This window comes from Cervus elaphus, chromosome 20, assembly GCF_910594005.1.
Source record: "Cervus elaphus chromosome 20, mCerEla1.1, whole genome shotgun sequence".
Classification (NCBI taxonomy): Eukaryota; Metazoa; Chordata; class Mammalia; order Artiodactyla; family Cervidae; genus Cervus; species Cervus elaphus.
In genome coordinates, this window is record NC_057834.1 from 126,773,503 (window position 1) to 126,795,194 (window position 21,692).

General features: G+C 41.7%; 1 protein-coding gene across 25 annotated transcripts in view; it reads right to left on the bottom strand.

Annotated features, from left to right (window-relative positions):
- MACF1 (microtubule actin crosslinking factor 1) overlaps positions 1 to 21,692 on the bottom strand; it is a 339,001-nt gene that overhangs the window by 112,473 nt on the left and 204,836 nt on the right. For 20 of the 25 annotated variants that reach the window (XM_043878610.1, XM_043878625.1, XM_043878609.1 and 17 more), the window contains 10 exons: positions 19,618 to 19,725; positions 19,338 to 19,436; positions 17,705 to 17,857; positions 17,307 to 17,395; positions 14,991 to 15,126; positions 6,122 to 11,494; positions 5,434 to 5,583; positions 3,927 to 4,142; positions 3,690 to 3,839; positions 1,624 to 1,857 (listed from right to left, as the gene is read on the bottom strand). In XM_043878610.1, the coding sequence (XP_043734545.1) occupies positions 1,624 to 1,857; positions 3,690 to 3,839; positions 3,927 to 4,142; positions 5,434 to 5,583; positions 6,122 to 11,494; positions 14,991 to 15,126; positions 17,307 to 17,395; positions 17,705 to 17,857; positions 19,338 to 19,436; positions 19,618 to 19,725 (6,708 nt within the window). The remainder of the gene's footprint in view (positions 1 to 1,623; positions 1,858 to 3,689; positions 3,840 to 3,926; positions 4,143 to 5,433; positions 5,584 to 6,121; positions 11,495 to 14,990; positions 15,127 to 17,306; positions 17,396 to 17,704; positions 17,858 to 19,337; positions 19,437 to 19,617; positions 19,726 to 21,692) is intronic. The other 5 variants (XM_043878618.1, XM_043878617.1, XM_043878619.1 and 2 more) reach the window with 1 other exon arrangement.

Here is a 21,692-nt window from a genome sequence, read left to right on the forward strand (position 1 = left end):
AGGGAAGTGCCCAAGAATAGCAATGGGCTCCGTCCTTCAGGTGTCTACACCAATAGCCAAGAGAAAAGACGGCCCGAGGGGAGGAGGGATTTGCTTCTGTGCCTGATCCTTTTCCAGACCTCTCAGTCACATGACACTGAAGCACCTGATTGAGCAATTGAGCATGATGTGTTCTCCTGATCATCCTTCTAAAACCATTTTTCCACTAGTTTCTACCTTCTGATGGCATTTTGAGTCACCTGCACTTACAAACAGGTGCCCAGATTGGCCCTCTCTCCCCCGCTTTAGGACAAACAGAAAGGCTCTGGAAGAGAACTCCTAAGAGCTCTTCAGCTGTAAAACGGGATCCTCGTGGGTTAGGATGGGTGCAGACTGAATCTGAAAAAAGCAAAGCAAACAAGTTAGCACACAGACAAACACATGCATTCAGGGCAAATATAGAGAGAAGCAGAGCATTTCTGACAACAACAAGGTTAATAAATGTCGTGGAATTAATTACACGCTTGAAGAGAATGTTCACATGCAACTGGACCATCTTCTGCAACTCAGGGGCCTACCCTGGATATGGGCTGTATCTTAAGGTGGCTCAGACTAATGCTATTACATTAATTATACATAAGCTATACCGAGCTGTATAAAATCCAAGTAAGGACACTGCTAATTTCCACATTTAGAAGGTAACCTACCATATTTCATTAATATCTTACTTCAATTTTAATCCAGTTGCAACAACTAAGCAGTAACAAGGGACATACAGACTTCACTAAATATCCTGTAAGCCTGACTCAAAAGCTCAATTCTACTATGCACAACATTTAATAAAAGAGACACTGAGACCGTTTTACTGGTGATAACAATTCTAATACTATCTTGCTGAATTTCAATTTATTATTCATACAGAATAATGGCATAAGCATCATTCTTGGTATTCTAAGGTTACGATATTACCATGCAATTATGTGGAGCTCTATAAGAGGGTTGTGATAGAAGGTGGTAAGATGATTAGTCTCCTGCTTCCTGCAAAGTTTACCAACAGTGCTTCTACACAGAGTTTTCCACAACTGAATAAGCACTAGATACCATAGTGTACAGAAAGGTGCTAGAAAATAATAGTTTTCAAAGGTGCTAAAGAATTAATATGATTCTGATAAAAATCTTTTTGTCAGCTGTCTGAAGGTGGTCAAGGAATCTTACTGTTAATCATCTGAAAAGCCCTAGAATCAAACTAACTTCAGGACCATTCTTCTCAAGGGCTCAGAGTATCTAACTGCTCCCAACAGTCCTCAAAAGAATGGTGGAAATAAGGGCTGCAGATAAAATTTTCATTTGAAAGTCAGAGAATGAGATACAGTTACAGTAGAGTCTAACTAAGAAAAAAACACCTTGCACATGCATACACACGTAAACACATATATTCTCTCACACGCAAACATAAAACCAAAAACACGGCAAGACAGACAGTCAAAACAGCTGTCTTGTGGACCAGAACCAAACTGGCCTGGACCAATCAAAACTGGTAAACGCAGGCTCCTGGAACCATGACAGATGGCGTCTGGCCAGAAAACCCAAAGACAGAGGACAATCCCAGGGACCAACTCAGCCCAGCCGCTGGTTCAGTCTGACCTTGACCTGGGCAGCCTGCTCCATTTGTTGAAGACGGTCCCGCAAGGCATCCCCCTGAGCGGTAGTCTCTTCTACAAGGTCCTGGAAGGACCTCTGCAGTTCATTCAGCAGCCTCAGCATCTGCCGGTTCTGCTGAGGAGACAAGTCCTGGGCATGCTCAGAGATGAAGAACTGAACGTCAAAGGCAAGTGCGTCCAGCTGAGGCTTCCTCCCGGCCATGGGCTGTTTCAGGTCCTGAGCGAGATGGGGAAGGAAGAAAAGGGAAAAGAAGCTTCTAATTCTCCATAAAAGCAGAAACTGTTGGTTCTAATCAAAGAATCAACAAAATCAAACAGAGGTGAATTTCCTGTATTTTCAAAAGTGACACTGATTACTTCTAGGGCCAACCCATAATGGAAGTTTCTTTCACTTCTGGCCTCTCCAGAGTCCTCACATATTATAGCTAGGTTTCCTTTAACTGTAATTAAAAGAACAGTAAATTAAATCAACCACTGATTTCTAAATGCACTATACTTTCCATTACTTATATTAATAGAAAATAATAAATAGCAGTGCTATTTATATTATAGCACTGCTAATCCCAAGTATCTGTGAAAAAATGCTATACTTTGGAAAGTAGAGCATGAATTTTTGGTCTGAGATAGATCTAATTGTATTTTATTAGGTTCAAATAACCATTTGTATTTGTCTAGCCCTGAGATACTGGTAAGCCAGAAATGAGAAAATATTCAATTTCTTAGTGGTTCACTAAAATTTGACTTTTAAATAGTTATACATGTTATACATTTAAAACTGTACAAAAATGTCAAACATGTTATACATTTTAAAACTGTAAAGGATTACAGTCAGATAAAGTAGTAAAAAACTGCCTAAACACTAGAATTTATCTGCTTTTAGACAATTAAAAAGCATGCAATATTCCCACAAACTTTTAGTAATCATTACCCACGTTATACTGGATGCAATTAAAAAACCATAAAAACAAGTAGAATATCTGTATGTCTATCACTTTGAAATTGGGAGCAGTCAGTAATCCTGCAAAGTGGGCTTATAGGCGGACTACTTGCATATTTATCATATGACTATACTTCCTTTGTCTGTGAACACATGGATTTGGGAAACTCACTAGGAAAATGAGGCTTAGACTGTGGCTCTCTTCCCATAATGGAATTCATATAATTTATAACTAGGCAAGGACACAAATATAGGAGGTGCTCTGTGTTTTTATATTTCATACTATGTCACAGGAATTTTTCTCACCCTTGCTTCTTTCAAAACTCTGTCAGTGAACAGAGTCTGCTACTCATTCCTCCATCAGTGTATTTGGATTAAAGGGTATGAAGGCATTAAAGAAGGCAGGTCAACTCTTCCAAGATAAAGAAGGGCGATAAAGAAGGGAAATCTGACCACAGACAACATTTAGGTCTGTACCTCTTAAGACTGGGGAAAAGGAAGAGGATGGAATAGGAGGGAACATCTCCAGTTCTGCTTTGACTTCAGAAAGAATTTGAGAGGAATAGCTATAGCAGAGGGTGAATAAACCAATGTGAGCATTACCTGATGTTATCTTAAGTATAATTCAAAAGAAACAACAGTGCTGGGGGCAGGAGAATCCTAGGCTTAAATATATCTTAGAATCTTTAATTCTCACTGACTTACAAAAAAGAATCAATTAACTTGGAGTTTAACAAGAAGAAAACCATCTCTCAAGATGAGGGGTTGGTCATCTACATTCCCCAAGCCAGACCTGCCTGTCATCTGGTTTTGTAAATAAAGTTTTACTGCAACATGTCTACAACCATTTGTTTATATGCTGTGTATGGCTGCTTTCATGTTTCTACAGCAGAGATGAACAATTGCCACAGAAACAGGTCACCTGCAAGACCTAAAATATTTACTATCTGGCCCTGTACAGGAAAAGTTTGCAAAGACTTTATTTCTCAAATGGAAAGTCAGACTTTCTAAGTAAAGGCAAGTACAGATACTGGTCTGCCTAGCAGAGACATAAAATTAATATAACACAAAAGGGCAAATAAAACATGCTTGAGAGCAGGTGGTGCACTCACCTCACACCGTTGGAGGCAGTGATTCAGGATGTCAGCATCTGTTTCACTGTCATATTCCTTGCTGTTCAGAATAACATGGGTATTGCCAACCCAGGCTCTCAGATCTTGAAGTCTGCCTTCTAGCTGTTCATACTGATTTAACACTCTAGTCTAAGAAATAAATGGCAAGTTAGATGATAAAACTCTCCAAGCCTGCCCAGATTCTGTGAGCCTTCGTAAATAAAAACAAGAAGCTACCTTCTGAACTTCCAAGGCACTCTGGAGGTGGAGCAGTCTGGAACCCCAGGTGTCACTCACAGAGCTGAGGGACTTTTGAAGATTCTTGGCGTCTTTTTCTAGCGCCTTCAGCAGTTGAGCTGGGACTTCCTGAGGCTGGCTGATGATAATCTGATCCACACACTCCAATTCCTGACTCACCACCGTGGACAGATCCTTTAGCTCCTTGTCTAATACCTGAGGGCATAAACTGGAGTTACTGCCAAAATCGAGACCAGAAATCTTGCTGTCTTAGAATCAGCTGTAAACACATTATTCTGTCACCTCATGCTTACACAGGCTTTAGGGCTTATAAAATGTTTTTATAGACATTCATTAGTTTTTCCGTTGTTCTCACAATCAATCATTTTTGAGGAGGCAGAGCAGACATCATGATCCTGAATTTATAGGACAGATGCCTCAGTGCTTAAAAATGTGAATTTGTTTTTCCCTGAGGTCACCCAGCTGATAAGCAATAAGAGCCCAGACTTGCAATCAGGTTTTCTGACTCAGGGCAATGTTTCTTGCCCTACAACTTGCTACCTCTCCAAGAGTGTCATTATGCTTTAAATAATGTGACGCAATATATGTCAACCAAAGGACAACTCTTCCACTCCGAAGTTCAAGCGAGTGGAACCAAAGAACATAAAAATATCCCAAGCCAGCTATTCCTCAATATTCTGCTCCTCAGCAAAGAAACCAGAAACAAGCTGTGGAAGAGCCTGGTAGTTCTTTGGGCATCATCCTCATCTCCCTTTCAGCTATTCTGCCTAAAGCCACCCCTCTGGACACTGAGAGAACTGGTAAACCTCTACAATCTCTGCACTCCTCATGACTCCAACCCTGTGACGACTCTCAGCCTCCATGTTTATGTCTACGTCTTTCCATGTCCTCAGGGACCTCATTCCATCAGTGATCACTTATTCTCTTCCCTAACTTCAAGTTCTCCTGTTCTATTGGCTCTTTCTCCTCAGCCTAAAAGTCCACTCAAAACATTCCTCTTCCAATGCATTTCCTCTAGCTAGTGTCCTACCTCTTTCCCTGTCTGCACTACCAGGCTTCTGGAAAGCATGACCTCCATTAATTGTCTCCACCTTCCAATATCCTGTTTATTCTCACTGCAACTGAGTTTATATCCCACCACTCGACTGCAGCTGTTCTTATCAGGCGCCTGGTGGCTCTCAGGCACTGAACCCCACCTTTAGTTTTACTACACTCGGTCCCCCTACTGTATCTAGTACCGCTGACCACCATCTAATACTGCCCCGTGTCTCTAATACTCCCTCGAGTCTCTTATGCTTTGGTTTCTGTGAGACTAGTACCCCATGCTGTTCTTCAGAGATCTCTAATTATAGTTTTTCCAATCTACTTTTTGTCCATTAAATAGCAGTGCTTTTGAACATGTTTTTCTTCCTTCAGGAGCTTCTCTTGTGGTGTCTTCTCACTTTTCTCAAGCTGATGGGCCTGGAGGAAGTCTCTGGGAACCTACCTTGGCCTGACACAGCAGATCCTGTAGCTCTGCCAGGTTGAGCTCTAGAGGTTGAATCTGCTTGGTCCTCATTTCAATGTCCCGTAAAAGAGACAGATAAGATACCAACTTCTCATCATGTTCTAGGCAGAGCTGCCGGGTAAATACATTCTGTGGAGCCAAAAAGAAAACTCACTCAAATCTGACATTCTCCTCTAAGTCTGCCTTTAAAGCGGGCAGGGTCATAGAACAGAACAGAAATTTTTACCACACATGGCGTGGAATGAAATAAATTATGTATTTTATCTAAACTGTCTCAAATCAATAGACAAAAAAGCAATTCATTAATTTCCTCAGGGAGCACAAGCTCAAAATTATCAATCTATAAGCATCATTTTAGCAAAAACCTCTTCTGACTTCAGGTACCATAGCCTCAGTATTTTAACTTAGCTTCAATGCTACCCTTGCAAATTTCGGAAAGACATTCAGGGCTACTACCTAATTTCCCAACAACTATGTTACAAACAGATGACAACAAACTAAGCTATATCTTAGAGAATCCTCTAGTGTCCTTAAGTAGATGTATGTATACAATTAATCATACCTATGAAAACTCAGTATCCAGTCAAGAGTTTTAGCATGAAATTAGCCATAACAAGTACACACACATACACACACACATACACACACACACCACTGGGTAACTTACTTTAGTAGCTCTGAAGGGCTCCGGGTTCACACTCGCTGCCCCTGGTACAGTCATCAGGGGGGGTTGTGCGCTGCCAGGGCTCTCTCTAAGCTTCTCCTGTGGTGTCTTCTCATCCATCTTCATTGTGGGGCACGATACTGGGGGCACCATCTCCTCTTCCCTGGTGTCTGGAATAGGACTAATGGTGGCATCCTGTTGTCCTGTACTCTCTTTTTGAGACACCTCTCTGGACAGTTTCTCTGGGAGAAGGGACACCGAGACTCTGGGAACTCTCTGAGTCACTGTGCCTTCAACGGACCCTACTTCTGCACCTGCAACTATAAGGTTTGACATTTGTAGAGATTCCTCTCCAGGTATTTCCTGCGTTGTCACTATGTTAGACTCAAGAATTCTGCCATGTTCACGATCACTTTTGTTGTCCTGAGGATGAAGGTCCTTTCTGTCTGAGAACTCCAGATAATTGACTTCTTTGGAGCCTACTCTAATTTCTTCCAATTTAACAGTGCTCATTGAGTCAAAATGTACTTCTTGGTATGATTTTTCTTTATAGTCATCAGGTAAGAAAGTCAAATCTTTGGTTTGCTTAATCTTAAAAGCAACACAAGAATCTTGATGATAACTGGTCTCCTGTCGGGTGGTTCCTTGGAAAGACTTGTCTGTTGTGAAAACTGGGGCTGTGTCTGCAACTTGGACTCCTCCAACCGGTTCCTGGTCGTGCAATCCTTCAGGCCTTGGGGTCAAAGAGGAGAGTAGTTCACTCTGGATCCCAACAATAATTTCTTGAGATTCACTGACTAGATTAGAGTTGAAGAAGGTTAAAGCATCTTGATTTCTTACAGAAATTCCTTCGGGTGTCATTTGGGAAGAAGAGTCTTCAGTTTCACCAAGAACAGAAAAGTCCAGATCCCCGCCAGTTTCTTTCCCTTTTTCACGTGCAGTTATCTCCATACATTGATTCTCTATATTAGAGTCACGGTCATCACTAATGGCAATTTCCTGATTCAGCTTTTCTTCTGAAAGAACTCCTGGTCTGTGGGTCTTGACTCTTTCTTCTACAGTCTTCTTCCCTCTCTCACCCTTCTCCGTGGTTTTCATTGGTTTCTGTATAACCTGCTGACTTAGCAATTTCTCTAAAGTTTCATGATTTGACTCTTGCACTTCTGAAATAATTCCCCCTTGGTTTTCCCTTACTTCTTTAGAATCTAGACTTGATATAGACTGTTTCATATGAGAAATAATTTCTGTTTGTACTATTTTTTCTTGCTCTTCATCTGTATTTTTTTCCATGGTTGTATAAGCCACCTCTTTGGGATTAAAATCACAAATTTCTGATTGAAGATGTGTCTCTGAATCTTGGCCCAGTGATTTACCTTTACCATCACTAGGAATTACAACACTCAAAGATTGCTTAGCATCTGGAGAAGATCTCTTATTTTGGTCATCGCATTCCAATCCCTTTAATGAAATTTGCCTGCTCTTTTTTGCCTCCTCCCCATTAGAAACTCTCACTTTAATGCCTTTTTGTGCAGATTGGTTTTCAATTTGAAATAATTTCTCACTATCTCCTTTACCACAACTCATTTCAGCAGGCTGACTATGAGCAATTAACATTTCCTTTCCTAGAAATTGCTTCTTTATTTCACATACTTCAATTCCATCTTGCTTTTCAACATGAGCCTGGTGATCACTGGACTTAAATGTATCTACTTGGATTATAGTTGCCAGTTCAGGACTGATGAGTCTTTTCTCAGTAGCTTCCTTTAAAGTCACTCTCTGATTACTGAATATGTCAATAATTCCTCCATCCAACACCTGATGAGATGCAATAATTCTGACCATGTTTTCATCTACTAATTTCTGTTCCAGAGCTGATGCCAATGTCAATCTTTTTCCTGTGGCAGGGTCTATGATTCCCCCAGCATTTGCCTGGGCTTCCAGAACCTTCAGTGTAGCTGCAAAGTCTACTTTTCCAAGCTTAATTGCTTGAGACAATGTAAGTACTTTGTCACTCGCTCCATCTTTAATGTCTGAAAAGGGAATTACTTCTAGATATCTCTGCCCAGATTCAATATCAATTTTACACTTTTTTACTAATTCTGAATAGGGAACAATTCTGTAACTCTCAGGATCTATAATCCCATTCATCATTTCTGAAGACAGTGTTGCTTTATTAGTTAATCGTCCTTCCTTTTCAGCTTCTGCCAGGGTCAACTGCTGGCCAGAAATGAGATCTACAAAGCTTCCAGTGAAGGCCTGAATTTCTTGGATTTCTCTCTTCAAGTCCGGGGTTACAAGATCTAATTTCATGGCTTCAGAGAGGGAAATAGTTTTCTTTGTTTCAGGATGAGAGAACTGACAGAGGCTTAAGGTCTCAACTTTTCTGAGTTCCTTGGCTAAGTCTTCATCAATGATGCCATGTTTAAAGGCATTATCAACAGAAAGTCTCATTCCAGATATATGGTGAATGATACCTCCGTCTACCACCTGCTTTGTCAACAACTGAATGGCCTCATCTCTCTCCAAAAGTCCTCTGTCAATGGACTGCATGACTGTTAAAGGGGCTTTGCTGTCAGGGTCCATAATTCCAGTTGTTTCCATTTGTAAGCTAATTAATCTCTCCCTAATCGTGTTTTCAGCATCTCTGCCTTTGGAAGCTTTCTCCAGATTTATAAGCTCTGGCTGGTCAGCACTGTCCACCAAGCCAAGATTTGAGGCTAAAGTTACTGAAACCTTTTTGCCTCGTTTCAGGTCAATGATTCCACCAGTCACCACCTGCCCCTCTAAAATTCTGGTGGCTGTTTGTGTGTCAAGAAGTCCAATGGCAACTGCTTCCCTCACAGAGCACAGTGTGTGGGTACGAGGGTCTAAGACACCACTTATAGCTTTGTCTGCCATGAGGACATTGTGCAACAACTTCTCATCCATCAGACCTTCATCAATGACTTCTTCAGTTGTCAAAGACTCGCGGGTCTGAGAGTCAAAGAATCCCCGAAACATGTTCATCTTTCCCATAAGTTTCACAGCAGTGTGACTGGGCACAAGGCCTCGGGCTATTGCCTCACTTAGCAAGAGCTTTTGGCCTGTCTGTTCATGAAGGATACCACCCTCTACTAATTGTGCAGCTAATGTATTCAGGGTGGCGGCCTCTTCAAGCAATTCTGAAGCAGTACTGCATGGCAGGGAAGTTTCACTGCCATCAGCTTCCTTGTCTGTCATCATTCTGCTACCACCTGCCATGCTGTGACTTTCTGGACTTTGTTGATGGTCATCCCTACCCAAAGGTGACTTACTTAAAGCTTTCTTCTTGTCCAGAGAATGAATATCCTTATCCTTTTCAGACCTGAGTTCCGATTCTAAAGCTAGAGTTTTCTTGACCTGGAATTGTGACTTTTTGCTTTGGGGTTTTATGAGAGGTCTTCCAGTTTTACCTAGAGTATATTCAGTTTCAAGTGTGTTTGCTTGCTCTTTCTGACACACCAAGGAAGTCTTTCTGAGAATCTGCCATTCTTCTTGTAGTGGCTCAACAGAAAGCAGGTCTTTGTCCTCCACCACAATCACATCTGCTTTCTCAGGAGGTACTGTAAGGAGAAATTCTCTATTGACATTTTTTCTGGTAGACACTTCTATTTGGTCTTCCTTTTTGGTACCAAACAACTGTCTTTTAAACTCTGATTTGAGTTTATCTATGACCTTCAAAGTATCAACATTTGGGTTTCCCCCTTTTTGTTGCCCTACAAACAGGTCCATTTGGGGGTTCTCTATAGAAGAGCCTTCTGTTTCTACAATGGTCTTTTTGCCTTTTGCTTCAGGGCAATTCGCCTGATCGGCATCTTCTTTGTTTTGAGAAGAAAATTGGAACTCACGTGACCTCACAGTCAGCTCATCGCAGAAAGTTTCTGTCATTTTCACATCCACTGCTTCTTGTAATTTCTCAGCAGCTTCTGGCCTCTGATGCCCACTTCCAAACACTTCTGGAGGACCTGCTTGATCACCTCTTGCTGTCAGTGCCTCCATCAGCTCATTGTCCAACAGGAGCAGCCTCTGCCCATCCCTTGCGTTAATGTAGCTGTGAGTCATCAGCTGAAACAGCAGCTTCTCCTTACGGCTTGCGGCACCCTCGGTTTGGCCTGTGCGGCACAGCACACCCGCCTCTCCAGGATTCGTGTTCAACTTGCCTCGTTCTAGAGAGTCTGCTAACTGCATGTGGGGCATCACATCGGGGATGCAAACTGATTTTAAGTTATTAGCAAGACTTTTGTCTAGCATACCATTTTCAATTGCTTTTTCCCAGGACCAAATCTCTGTCGTTGCTGGTAGAAATACGGCTTTAATATGTTGTCGGTCACTAAGGATTTTATGAGCTAGTTCTGTAGACACAATACCTTGTTCCAGGGCATCTGTGATTGGGAGAATCTCTCCTGACTCAGGCCATAGCAACCCCATGAATGACCAAAGGGACTCCAGAATCACAAGGGCAATCTTAGCAGTTACCAGATCATGGCTCACTGCTTCATCCACTGTCAGCCTACGCCCAGTGACAGTATCTATGATCCCTCCTGTCTGAAGCTGCCTTATGAGGAGAGCACAGGCCATATCTTGGTCAATCAAGTTATGTCTCACAGCCTCTCCCACTGTAAGTCTGTGTCCTGTTCTTGGATCTACTATGCCTCCAGCAAAAAGCTGAGCTTCCAGCAGCCGGACAGTAACCTGCCTATCTATCAGCCCTTCCTGAACTGCACGGAAAATGCTAACTTTCCGGCCTGATTTCAAGCTCACCATTCCCCCTGCCAACTGCTTGACAGGCAGCAATTTCAATCCTGATTCCTGGTGGACAATACATCTCTGCATCAGATCCAGTAAATCTATTTTCTCAGCTGTGTTTGGGTCTATCAAGTTCTTGGATGATCTCAGGTGGGACTCTAACCCTGAGTGAAGCCATGCAGAAATGAGGCCTTGGTGAAAAGCCTCCTCTAGGTTAATACAGTTCTCATCATTGGGGAGACTGAAACCTCCAGTTGCCAGGTGAGCTTCTAAGATTTTCAGTCCAACTTTCTCACTGATTATTTTCTTTTCAATTGCTTCCGCCACAGAAAGAGGGCCTTTGTTTTCAGTGAGCCTGCTGATTAAGGACAGGGCATCCTGTAGCTCTTGGAGCTGCTGGTACATCTGGGGATTAATGAGGTTTCTGGCTAGGCCCTCCTCCAAAGACAGCTTTTCACAGGTCTCAGGGGCAATGAGGCCAGACAGGATAACCTGGGATTCCAGGAGCACCAGGCCTGTGTCTTGGTCAATGAGGCCCTTTTGCATTGCTCTGAAGATGGGAAATATCTCCACTGTGCCTAGGTCAATCACCCCAGCCACTGCTCTGCAGCCCTACAAGAAAAAAGGAACAAGAACACTGAATCAGAGAAGCACAATTGTTGAAAGGAGTCATTCAAAGAACCACAGTAGATCAAATTACGACCACAAGAAAAACCCAGCCTGGGATGAGCCCCAACCTGTAGGAAACATCCTGAAACCTGATAGTGTTAATACCAAGAAAGATTTTTTCTAATCTATAGAATGTTTAACATAGAAGTCTACAGAGTACCCAAGGGATGGTAGCATTAAGCATATCTGAGTGACAAGCTCTACAAAGTAGCAAGCAAGGAAAGTGAGGAGACAGTGATTTCTAAGACTAAATCACCAAGAAGGCTCTTACAGACATACCAGTTCCCCCAAAGTGAGATTTCGACCTCATATAACAACTTCTCAGGGTTGCAATCCATGCAGAAGACTCTTGAAGTAGCACTTCCCTGCTGATGCGTTCAGCGGGACCGGTCCACGGGGTCAGAAGAGAGACGTAAGCAGCCCAAGAGCCACACAACAGCTGTGCAGCTAGTAGACGGCCCCGTGTGCGTTACTCAGGCAGCTGCTGAGCACCTAGGGTGGTCACATGTTTGGTGGCCAATGCTAGCATTTGCCATGGCAACAGCTCCGAGTTAAATTAGCTCTAGGAATTGGAAGCAGCAAGTCAAGGAAGGAGCAGACTAGGGTCCCTTGACTCTGAAACCACTAATAAATTTTCCTCCAATCCAGGCTAGAACAGGTAATACAGTAATCACAATGATGGCTACTATTTACTGGGCACTTAATATATTTATTAAGCAGTGAGAGTTAATCCTCACAACAATCCTATGAAGGCAATTAATTTTTAGTTTGCAGATAAGAAAATGAGGTACACAGAGATTGGGTAACTTGTCCAAGGTCACTGAGTTCCAGAATCAAACCAAAGGCTGACTCTAAATTTCAAGCTACTCCCTTGCCAGTCAGATCCAGGGGAGCAGGAAGAGTAAGCACAGTAGAGTTCCATCTTACAAAGGAGTTCAGTACTAAGGACACAGAATAAGGCAAGCCTTACACACTGTCAAAATCATTCTTACAAAAAAGCCTCAAAACAGTTTCTGAAGAATTCCTATCTTGAAGCCTTTCAAGGCAGAATGTTATTCAGAAGTTAAATCATTCACGTGTTTTGCCGCTCAGAACACATCACTTCTATCACTCTCCAACTTTCTACTTCCTCTTGTTAGTGTTCAGCATCTTCATCTTCCATACATGCTTATACCTGTCCCTCTTTGATCAGTATTACTTATTTGTCCTTATTTAACTCTTATCCATGGAAGATTTTACTGAAATAACTGTCAGTCACCTCCTTGCCTCCCATATAATGCACTTCATTTCTGTCTCGGTGAGAAGCAAGCTCCATAAAAGCAGGTGCTTTGCCCATTGGATGTCTAGGACTAGTACCAGCAGTTCAAGAAACATTTGATGAATAAATGAATAAACTGATAAACAGGAAGGAAATCCTTAAAATCATTAACCTACTTTGCCCAGATTTTAAGAATATGCCCTGAGAATTTCGAGCTGGATTAGCTGCATACTATCAGAGATGGAGAGTAGATAGCAAATGAGGAACCAGATCAGGGCTGCATCTTCATCTTACTATGTTTGTTCAAATAATGGAGTAACTGAGAATTGTTCACACTATTTAAAACATTATATTATGTGTTATTCTTCATCCTCCCTTTGTTTTTTGACCCAGGATGTAGAGTTTAACTTGCATAAGGTAAACGTATGTTATGTGAATCTACCAGCTATCTTGTCTGTAGGGACTGAAGGGAAAATCCCACTGTGGTATGTGACTTTGAAATATATGAAAAATTCCATTTAAAAAATTCATATAAAGGCTATTCAGAAGCAGACAATATGACAAAGAAAGAGATTCTTTGAGAGATGTCTAATTTCTTCTGTGAGTTCATGGACTCTCAGACATGCTTGTATTGAAAAAACACCCAGAGTCTAGCCAAAGAGAAAAGACTGTTCCTTCTAACACCCTCATAATTGGAGGACAGGCAAGAATCACTGAGCTGGGAAATGATCCAGAGAAATTCATTTCGGCCCCACCAAACACGAGCATTCTGACCTACACAAGCAGAAGATGATAGAGGGAGAAGAGGAAAGAAAACATAAAAGGCTCTACTTACCAGAGTTGCAGGGTGTGCCTTGGGCAGATAAGAGATAGAGCCTTATGGAGCAGCTCAGCCGTATCGCACACACAGTGTAAGCTTGGTGTTAGCGTCCAGCATGCGACTGTTTGTTTTTTGCAAAAAAGAACCCCAAACAGGTCGTCCTCTTTTCCCTTTGTGCATTTGTGCTTAAACTCCAAAGGGTTAGTTAAACTTGTAAGCAAGGATGTCAGTTAATCAGAACAATACTTCACATGAAACACACGAACGGTAACAGGGGGACACATCATGCTCAATGTAGTGGTGCTCAGCAGCTTGACTTTCTTTCTTTCTTTCTCCCCTTTTTTAACCTTTCAAAATGAGAACTGGATGTTCTCAGCAAGCGATTTTGTTAAAACTCTTCATGTACTCCCGTATATGGTGAAGCAATAAGCCATTAGAAGTGGGTTACCTCACAAACAGAGAGCTAGACCAGCACGTTCATTCTGGAAATCTGCTCTCAAATAAATCACAGCCGGTTCTACATTGTGGCCTTTACAACTCCAGCTCCTGCTATACAAATTTCAGGATCAGAGTCAAAGCATATTTTGTCTAAATATCATTTTGAGCATTATCTAGACCAAATCTGATTGCCACAGGAGCTTAAATTGCCTCACAGAATTTGGCCATTGCTTCACAACATAGGAAATAAGCAGGCAAACACACATATATATCCTAGAGACACATGTATATAATATGGTAAGTTTACATATACACACAAGTATCCAGGAAGAACTGAGGACAACCAGCAGGAACGTAACAACTTCCATGTGGTCCAGGCAATGAACACGGTGGTAACTGGTAAAGATGTCACATGATGGGGTGACTATGGATAAGGGGAACCAGCGTCTCAGTCAGCGCAGCTAATCCACCAGTTTGTTTTGGAAATTGACATTTCTCATTTATTTAGTAGATAGGAAAAAAAAGTATGGGGGGGAAGAGGTCCACAGCCTTTACTTCCCAATATTCAGAACTCCCTGCTGTCTTTTGAGTGACAATGCCACAGAGTAACCATGTTGCCTTCTGATCAGATACGACACAAAATTCAGGTTCTCCTTGACTGTGGTCTGCCACAAAATGCAAGATGACACAATGGTGAAGCAGGTCTAAAGGATTAGCCATGTGCACCGTCTAGTGATTCTGACTGACCAACACATCGTGGAACCCCAGTAAAGAAACACGAGACAAATGGCTGCTATGGTGAGGTTAAAAATTAAGTCACACTGGTCATGGAAAGCTAGTGATCATGACTCTCAATCAGCAAAGCTGCAGTCATACTGTTCCCAAGGTACCTTTCCAACACCTGGGGAGAAAAAGTCAAGTACCTTTTGTTCTGTCTGCTGGGCCAGCTGGCTCTGGAGTTGCTGAAGCTGGTTTGCTGAACCTTCACAAAGGCCACGGTAAGTCTTACTGAGGGCATTCAATTGCTCAGATATCTGTTCTTTCTCTTTTTCTGAGAGCCTAGAAGATGAAGCATTAAAGCTCTTTTAGAGAAAGACCTTTTCCCCCAATTCTCCTCTATTATTTCAAAATGACGTCTCCACCTTGGATAGTATTCTCCTTTGTCACTGTTTATGATGGATCATCTGGTCAGTCTCCCATACTCACTGAACACTGTGGCATCTAGCTCATAGTGTTCCTGTCTGTCTTAGACTGAGTCATGATTCTTGCTGATGTCAATGCTCATGCCACCAATTATCTAACACTCTACACCTATAGTCCAGCGAACTTCCCAATCCAAGTGGCCTCCAGGCCACTTCAGCCTCATCCAAACTTGGAAGCTGCCATCCTCTAAAATTATTCCACTTCTGACATTTTAAACTTCAAGAATCTACTATCTGATTATCACTTCTGATTATAATACTACCTGGCTTTCTTTCTTTACTCTTATATCTCTTCTCTTTTAAAAATGAAATATCTTGAAGAGACAAAAGAGAAGAACACAACAAACTCATTTATTCATTACCTAACTATCCAACTTTCCAAAACTTTAGTATTTTACCAGATTTTCTTCAGATCCTTTTCTTGAATCTGGTGAATTCTGCAAGTTCCTTTTCTCATTCTATCAATACATTGTGTTTCTGAGACTGAATCTTACGATTCATCTTAAAACTACCTGTCGACTTACTGAGATTTCCCAAACCTTCTTTGACCTCTCCATTTCTCTTAATCCATCTATTATCTTTAGCTTCTTCTCATTAAAGCCCAGATACACAGTCTACCTTCTCGATCAATCCCTCACTGTTATCGTTGTACTCTCTCCTAACAAGACTCCAGCCCCAGATCGATCAAACCCTTCAACTTCCCTGATCCCACATGCAGACCAAGTCTATCTAGTGCGGGGATTCCAAAATCATGTAGAAGTCCTCCTGGTCCAACCACTACCAGACTTCAATGCTTCCTGACAATCCTCTTGGCGCCCACTCTAACTTTTAGCAACAACCTCTTTACCTATTTCAAAGAGAAAATACAGACCACTGGGCACAGTGGTAAAAGTAAAGTCTTAATTTCTGACTTTACTTTTGGCATATTTACCTGTATCTCTATACCTTCCCTGGAGAAGGCAATGGCGCCCCACTCCAGTACTCTTGCCTGGAAAATCCCATGGACGGAGGAGCCTGGTAGGCTGCAGTCCATGGGGTCACTAGGAGTCGGACACAACTAAGCGACTTCACTTTCGCTTTTCCCTTTCATGAATTGGAGAAGGAAATGACAACCCACTCCAGTGTTCTTGCCTGGAGAATCCGAAGGACGGGGGAGCCTCGTAGGCTACAGTCCATGGGGCCGCACAGAGTCGGACACGACTGAGCGACGACACACACACCTTTACTTGACTTTTGACCATTTCCTTCTTTTTGGAATTCTGTTCTCCCTTGGCTCTGAGGTTTCACTCATAATTTCCTCTTACTCCTCTAAGGCTCCTTCATAGGCTGAGAAGCCCTTGAACACTTGTAAGATAATCCGGTCATGGTTTTTACTATGCTAATCTCTATCACTTCAAATTTCTCTCATAAATTCTAAATTTACACATATAGCTGCCCCTGGACAACTTTAGTGGAACCCCTTGAGGCAGAAATAATGCATCAGGGACTTCCGAATATATACTAGAGGTTTATCCTCTGATGTCCTGTGGGCTCTTCAGATTCAAAATATCTGAAACTAAAGTGGCCTTCTTACCCCTCAAGCCACACCCTCTCCTGTATTCCCCATCTTGTTGAGCGGCATCACCAAATGTCCAGTGGTCTAAGCCAGAAACCTGGGAGTTACATCTGATCATTTTTATTTGTCACAAAGCCCTGTAAGTTCATCATCCTCAATATCTTTTGAATCTTTGTCTCCTCTCCACCTCATCACTTCTTGCCTAAATTGTCAGAACAGCCTCTTAACTGGTCTCTGAGGCCTCTACTCTTGCCTCATGTCTATCCATTCTCTATGAAACTGTTTTAGAAATCTTTATGAACAGCCTGATCAGGTTCACAAGCCCTCCTCATAGCTGACACGTAAAATGCAAATGCAGCATGAATTATAATCTGACTCCTGCCACCTTGAATTCTCCAGCCTGAGTTCTCATCATGACCCTGAGTTTGAGTCAGTAAGATCCAGTCCTCTAGATGTGCCACAGTATCTCATTTATGACTCACTTATGACCGTGCTTGGCCAAGAAGATCTGTGAAGTTTTAATGGCCTCAGAGACTTGCTCCCTCTTGGTTGTCAGCTCCTCTGTCAGAACCTATGTAGTAGAAGAAAAGAGAAAACTTCAGAGCCCAAGAAACTGAAGAATCAAAAGTCATTTGAAATAAAATAAAATCCTAGGGAAAAAACCTATCTTAGGTAAGATTTTCATTACTACTATCTAGAGTGATTTAGAAAGCAGAAACACAAATAAGATGACTACTTCAGTTTCTTTAAGTCCTGAAAGCTAACATTTACTGAGATAATAATCATTCCTGGGTGGCCCACATGTGCCTTATATTATCCCACCTAATGAGTAATCTCATATTATGCTACCCAGGAAGTGATAGAGGGAACTTCCACTCACCTGTTGTTCTAAGATAGCCTTTTCAATGTCTGTTGATTCTTTGGTCTGGGGTGAGGTAGCTTTGCTTTGTGTATTCTTTGCTAGGGTAGATACCCAGCCCAAAAGTTCTTTAACCTTCTCCACATGCTCCTGTTTTTCCTCCTCTACCACTTTCTAGAAGAGGAAATAGAAAATCAGTATCTTGGTCAATGTCTTACTAGACAGGCCTGATTCAGAGTTCCTAAAATAAAGATATTAAAGTTACCTCAATCAGTACCTCTAATAACCCCAAGTTAAACATAATTTACCCCACCCACAGCATTGTTCACCAGTGCCTATGTGATGCTAATAGCTAAGTTCATTATACCTAGGTTGGCTCTTTTCTTAGAAAAGCATGCTATTTTCCTATGGGATGTGCAGTCAATAGTTATTTACTAATTTTAAGAAGCCCTTCACATATAGCATCTTATTTTCATAATTCTTAGATTTTCAAGTGAACAGATGGACATCTACGGAGATTAAATGAAGTATGTACTGACATAAAGGAAATCTTTGGCCAATTTATGTAGGCAAAAGTTGGTACAGGTTAATGTTTCCAAGAGCATTTCTTTTGTTAAGAGTTGTTGAATATGTGGAAGCTTATTTTGCAAAAACACAGATTTTTTAATTACAGAAAGACTGCAAACTCATTACAACAAATTCAAATAATCTGAAATGCATAATATATGTCCCTTTAACCTAATTTCCCCAGGAATTTGGTACAGATATTTCTAAACTTGTTTTTATGCTCATTTTGTACCTCTGTGGTACACACACTTGTTTTTCCTGAAATCGTAATTATACATAGAATTCAAACTTGTTTTTTTTCTTCAAATAATGTACTATAAGTATCTTTCTATGTCAGTTCATTTAAATCTACTTCATTATTTTTGACAGTTTCATAGCATTCTACCATATGGAATTTGGATATCTCCAATATTTCCCTTTAACAAATTATGCTTTATTAAGGATTTCTCTTCATAGCTCTTTCTTACGCTTATAATGTTTCTGTAATAACAAAACCTGGAAGTGGGAGTGTTGGACACAAGACAGTCAGTCCTCACTAGTCTTCACTAGTCCTCACTAGTCTTCACTAGTCCTCACTAGTCCTCACTAGTCCTCATTATTCACTACAAGGTTGTCGTGTGCCTTAGAGAGAAAATGTGCTTTAATAAGATTCGTTCAGGTGTGAGCTATGCTGCTCTTAGATATGAGTTCAGTGTTAGTGAATCAGCAAGATTTATTAAGTAAAGTCCTGGAGAAGGGCACGACAACCCACTCCAGTATTCTTGCCTGAAGAATCCCATGGACAGAGGAGCCTGGTGGACTACAGTCCATGGGGTCGAAGTCAGACACGACTAAAGCGACTTAGCACACAGGCATTAGGTAAAGTGCTTTTAAAAAAAAAACACACATAAAACCAGGTTGTATGTTATCCATCGACCAAAAGTTGGCAGGAACCTAACCCTGTGTTCCCGTGGGTACAAGAATTCTCTAATTTGCCGTTGCAGTGCACACAGCAACTTCGTGGAACTCAAGTACTGTGAACAATGGACATCAGCTATGTGTGCATTTTAAATCTTGGTAGATGAGGCACAGGACTTGCTGGACTCACCTCCTCCTCCTCCAGCCGCCGGAGCGCATCACTGATGTATTTTACATGCTGAGTTGTTAAGGTCACCAATGCTGTGTAGCGAGTCCTCAAGTCCATGAACTATGATTAAAAAAAAACAATTTAGATAAGTTATCTGCCAGAAAAGTCAATTTAAATAGTTGACAATAAGAGGAAGTTTTCATGAAGTCACACGCTCAACAGTAATCAAATCATAAGGCCCCGAAGAGTGAATCCTTCCTTGAGGACAGTATACACATCCTTGCCCACCCCCTCCTTTCACCTCTTGCGTGATGGCATCTGAAGAGGAGAGCATGCGACGGCGCTTGCCCGGGGATTTCTGCTGCGATTCCACAAAGGCCTTGTATGTCATCAGCTGTAATTCATAGTCCTGGGGAGGAAGACACGGAACTGCATTTACACCGGGCTTAGGGCTCACACGTATCATGCAGTAGCATGGCAGCATTCCCATGGTGATGATCCTTTAGCATTTGGATGATCCTTTAGAACAGAGGCTAGCAAAGTTTCTGAAAAGGCCATACCATCTACTCACTTCTGCCACTGCAAGTGAAAGCAGCCACAGATAGTAACTAAAGGAAAGAATGTGGCTGGGTATGATAAAACATAACTTAGAGACACTGCAAGCTGAAGTTCATATACTTTTCCTGTGTTGTGAGGTATTTTTCTTATTTTTAATACCCTTTTCCCATGGGCCATATAAAATAGGTGGGCAAGCTGGAGTTAGCCTGTGGATCAGGTCTGCTGACTCCTGAGTTGGCAATTTGTTGAATGCTGACCATATCCTTAATCTCACACACAGGGTGACTGAGGCCCAGAGACAGGAAGTGAGTCTCCCTAATTAACTCAGTAGGTGAGCAACATCGTCAGGACTGGAATCAGTCTTCCATCCATCCCTAAACTAATGCTCTTCTCGTGTTGCCGTGCTATCCTATCACTTCCTCTGCAATCTTCAGAGCGCTGCCCTGGCTCAGGCCCTCTTCATGGATCACATGATGCTGCCACAGCCTCCTGTGGCATTCTCCTTCTCAGACCCTCACCTCTGCCATGCTACTGGAATAACTTTTCTAAAGTCAAAAAGATAACCACTTCATTTCCCTGTCTGAAAGTTTTCAATGACTTAGAGCAGATCTCCTCAAATATCAACATTCACCTGGGGGTCTTGTTAAAATGCAGCTTATGCATTTCTGAGTAGTTCCCAAGTGATGCCAATGCTCCTGGCTCAAAGACCACATTTTGAGGAGCAAGAATAGACGGTAAAGACAAAGGAACTGAACAAGGCCTTTCATGGGTTGACCCCAATCTCCTCTCTGTTTTCACAGTCACTGTTTCTCATGTATGATACAATTTCTAGCTATACCAGGATAGCTAGAATTTGCTCTTTCCTTATATAATCATTGTATTTTATCCCTCTGTGCCTTTAATTATGAAGTTCCTTTCGCCTGGAATGTCTTGCTTTCTGTTGTCAATTTTGAAAATTCTAGGCAGGAGAAAAATACTGACCGAGTGCTTAAGCAGTCTATTGAAAAAAAAAAAAAAAAAAAAAAGGCTTCACCAGTGGCTCAGCAGCAAAGAATCTGCCTGCACTGCAGAAGCTACAGGAGACAAAGGTTCAGGAAGATCCCCTGGAGAAGTCATGGCAACCCACTCCAATATGCTTGCCTGGAGAATCCCATGGACAGAGGAGCCTGGTGGGCTACAGTCCACGGGGTCACAAAGAGTCGGACACAACTGAATTGACTTAGCACAGTAGTATTAACAACCAAATACTAATAAAAATAAAAGCATGTGCTACCATTTACTGAACGTATTTTAATTTTGAGGCACTGTCCTATGTATAAATTATCCCATTTAATCTTTGCAATCACTCAGTGAGGTAGCTACTATTCACAATTTTGGAGACATAGCAACAGAAACTCTAAGGGGTAAATGTTTGCTCAAAGTCTGAAGCCTGGAAAATGGCAAAGCTAGGATTTGAATTCAATTCTTTGTGATACCATGTCTCCTGTTATTAACTAAAGAAATGTATTCATTAAAAAACTATTTGCTGAGCACCTGCTACGTGCTTGTCATTGTTCTGGTGCTACACACATAATGGGGAACAAGTTAGAAAAAACTTCCTTCCCCTGGAACTTCCATTCTAGTGGGAAGGCATGTGATAAACAAATCAATATAGAAGAATCTCAGGTCAGTTTTCTTTAAAGACCTTATCAGAGAAATAGGGAGTAGGGAGCCAGATCTTGCATAGCCTGGTAAACTATAAAAGAATTAGAATTTCAGTATGAGTATGACAAGAAGTCACGAGACAGTACCGAGCAGGAGAGTGACAGGATCTCATCT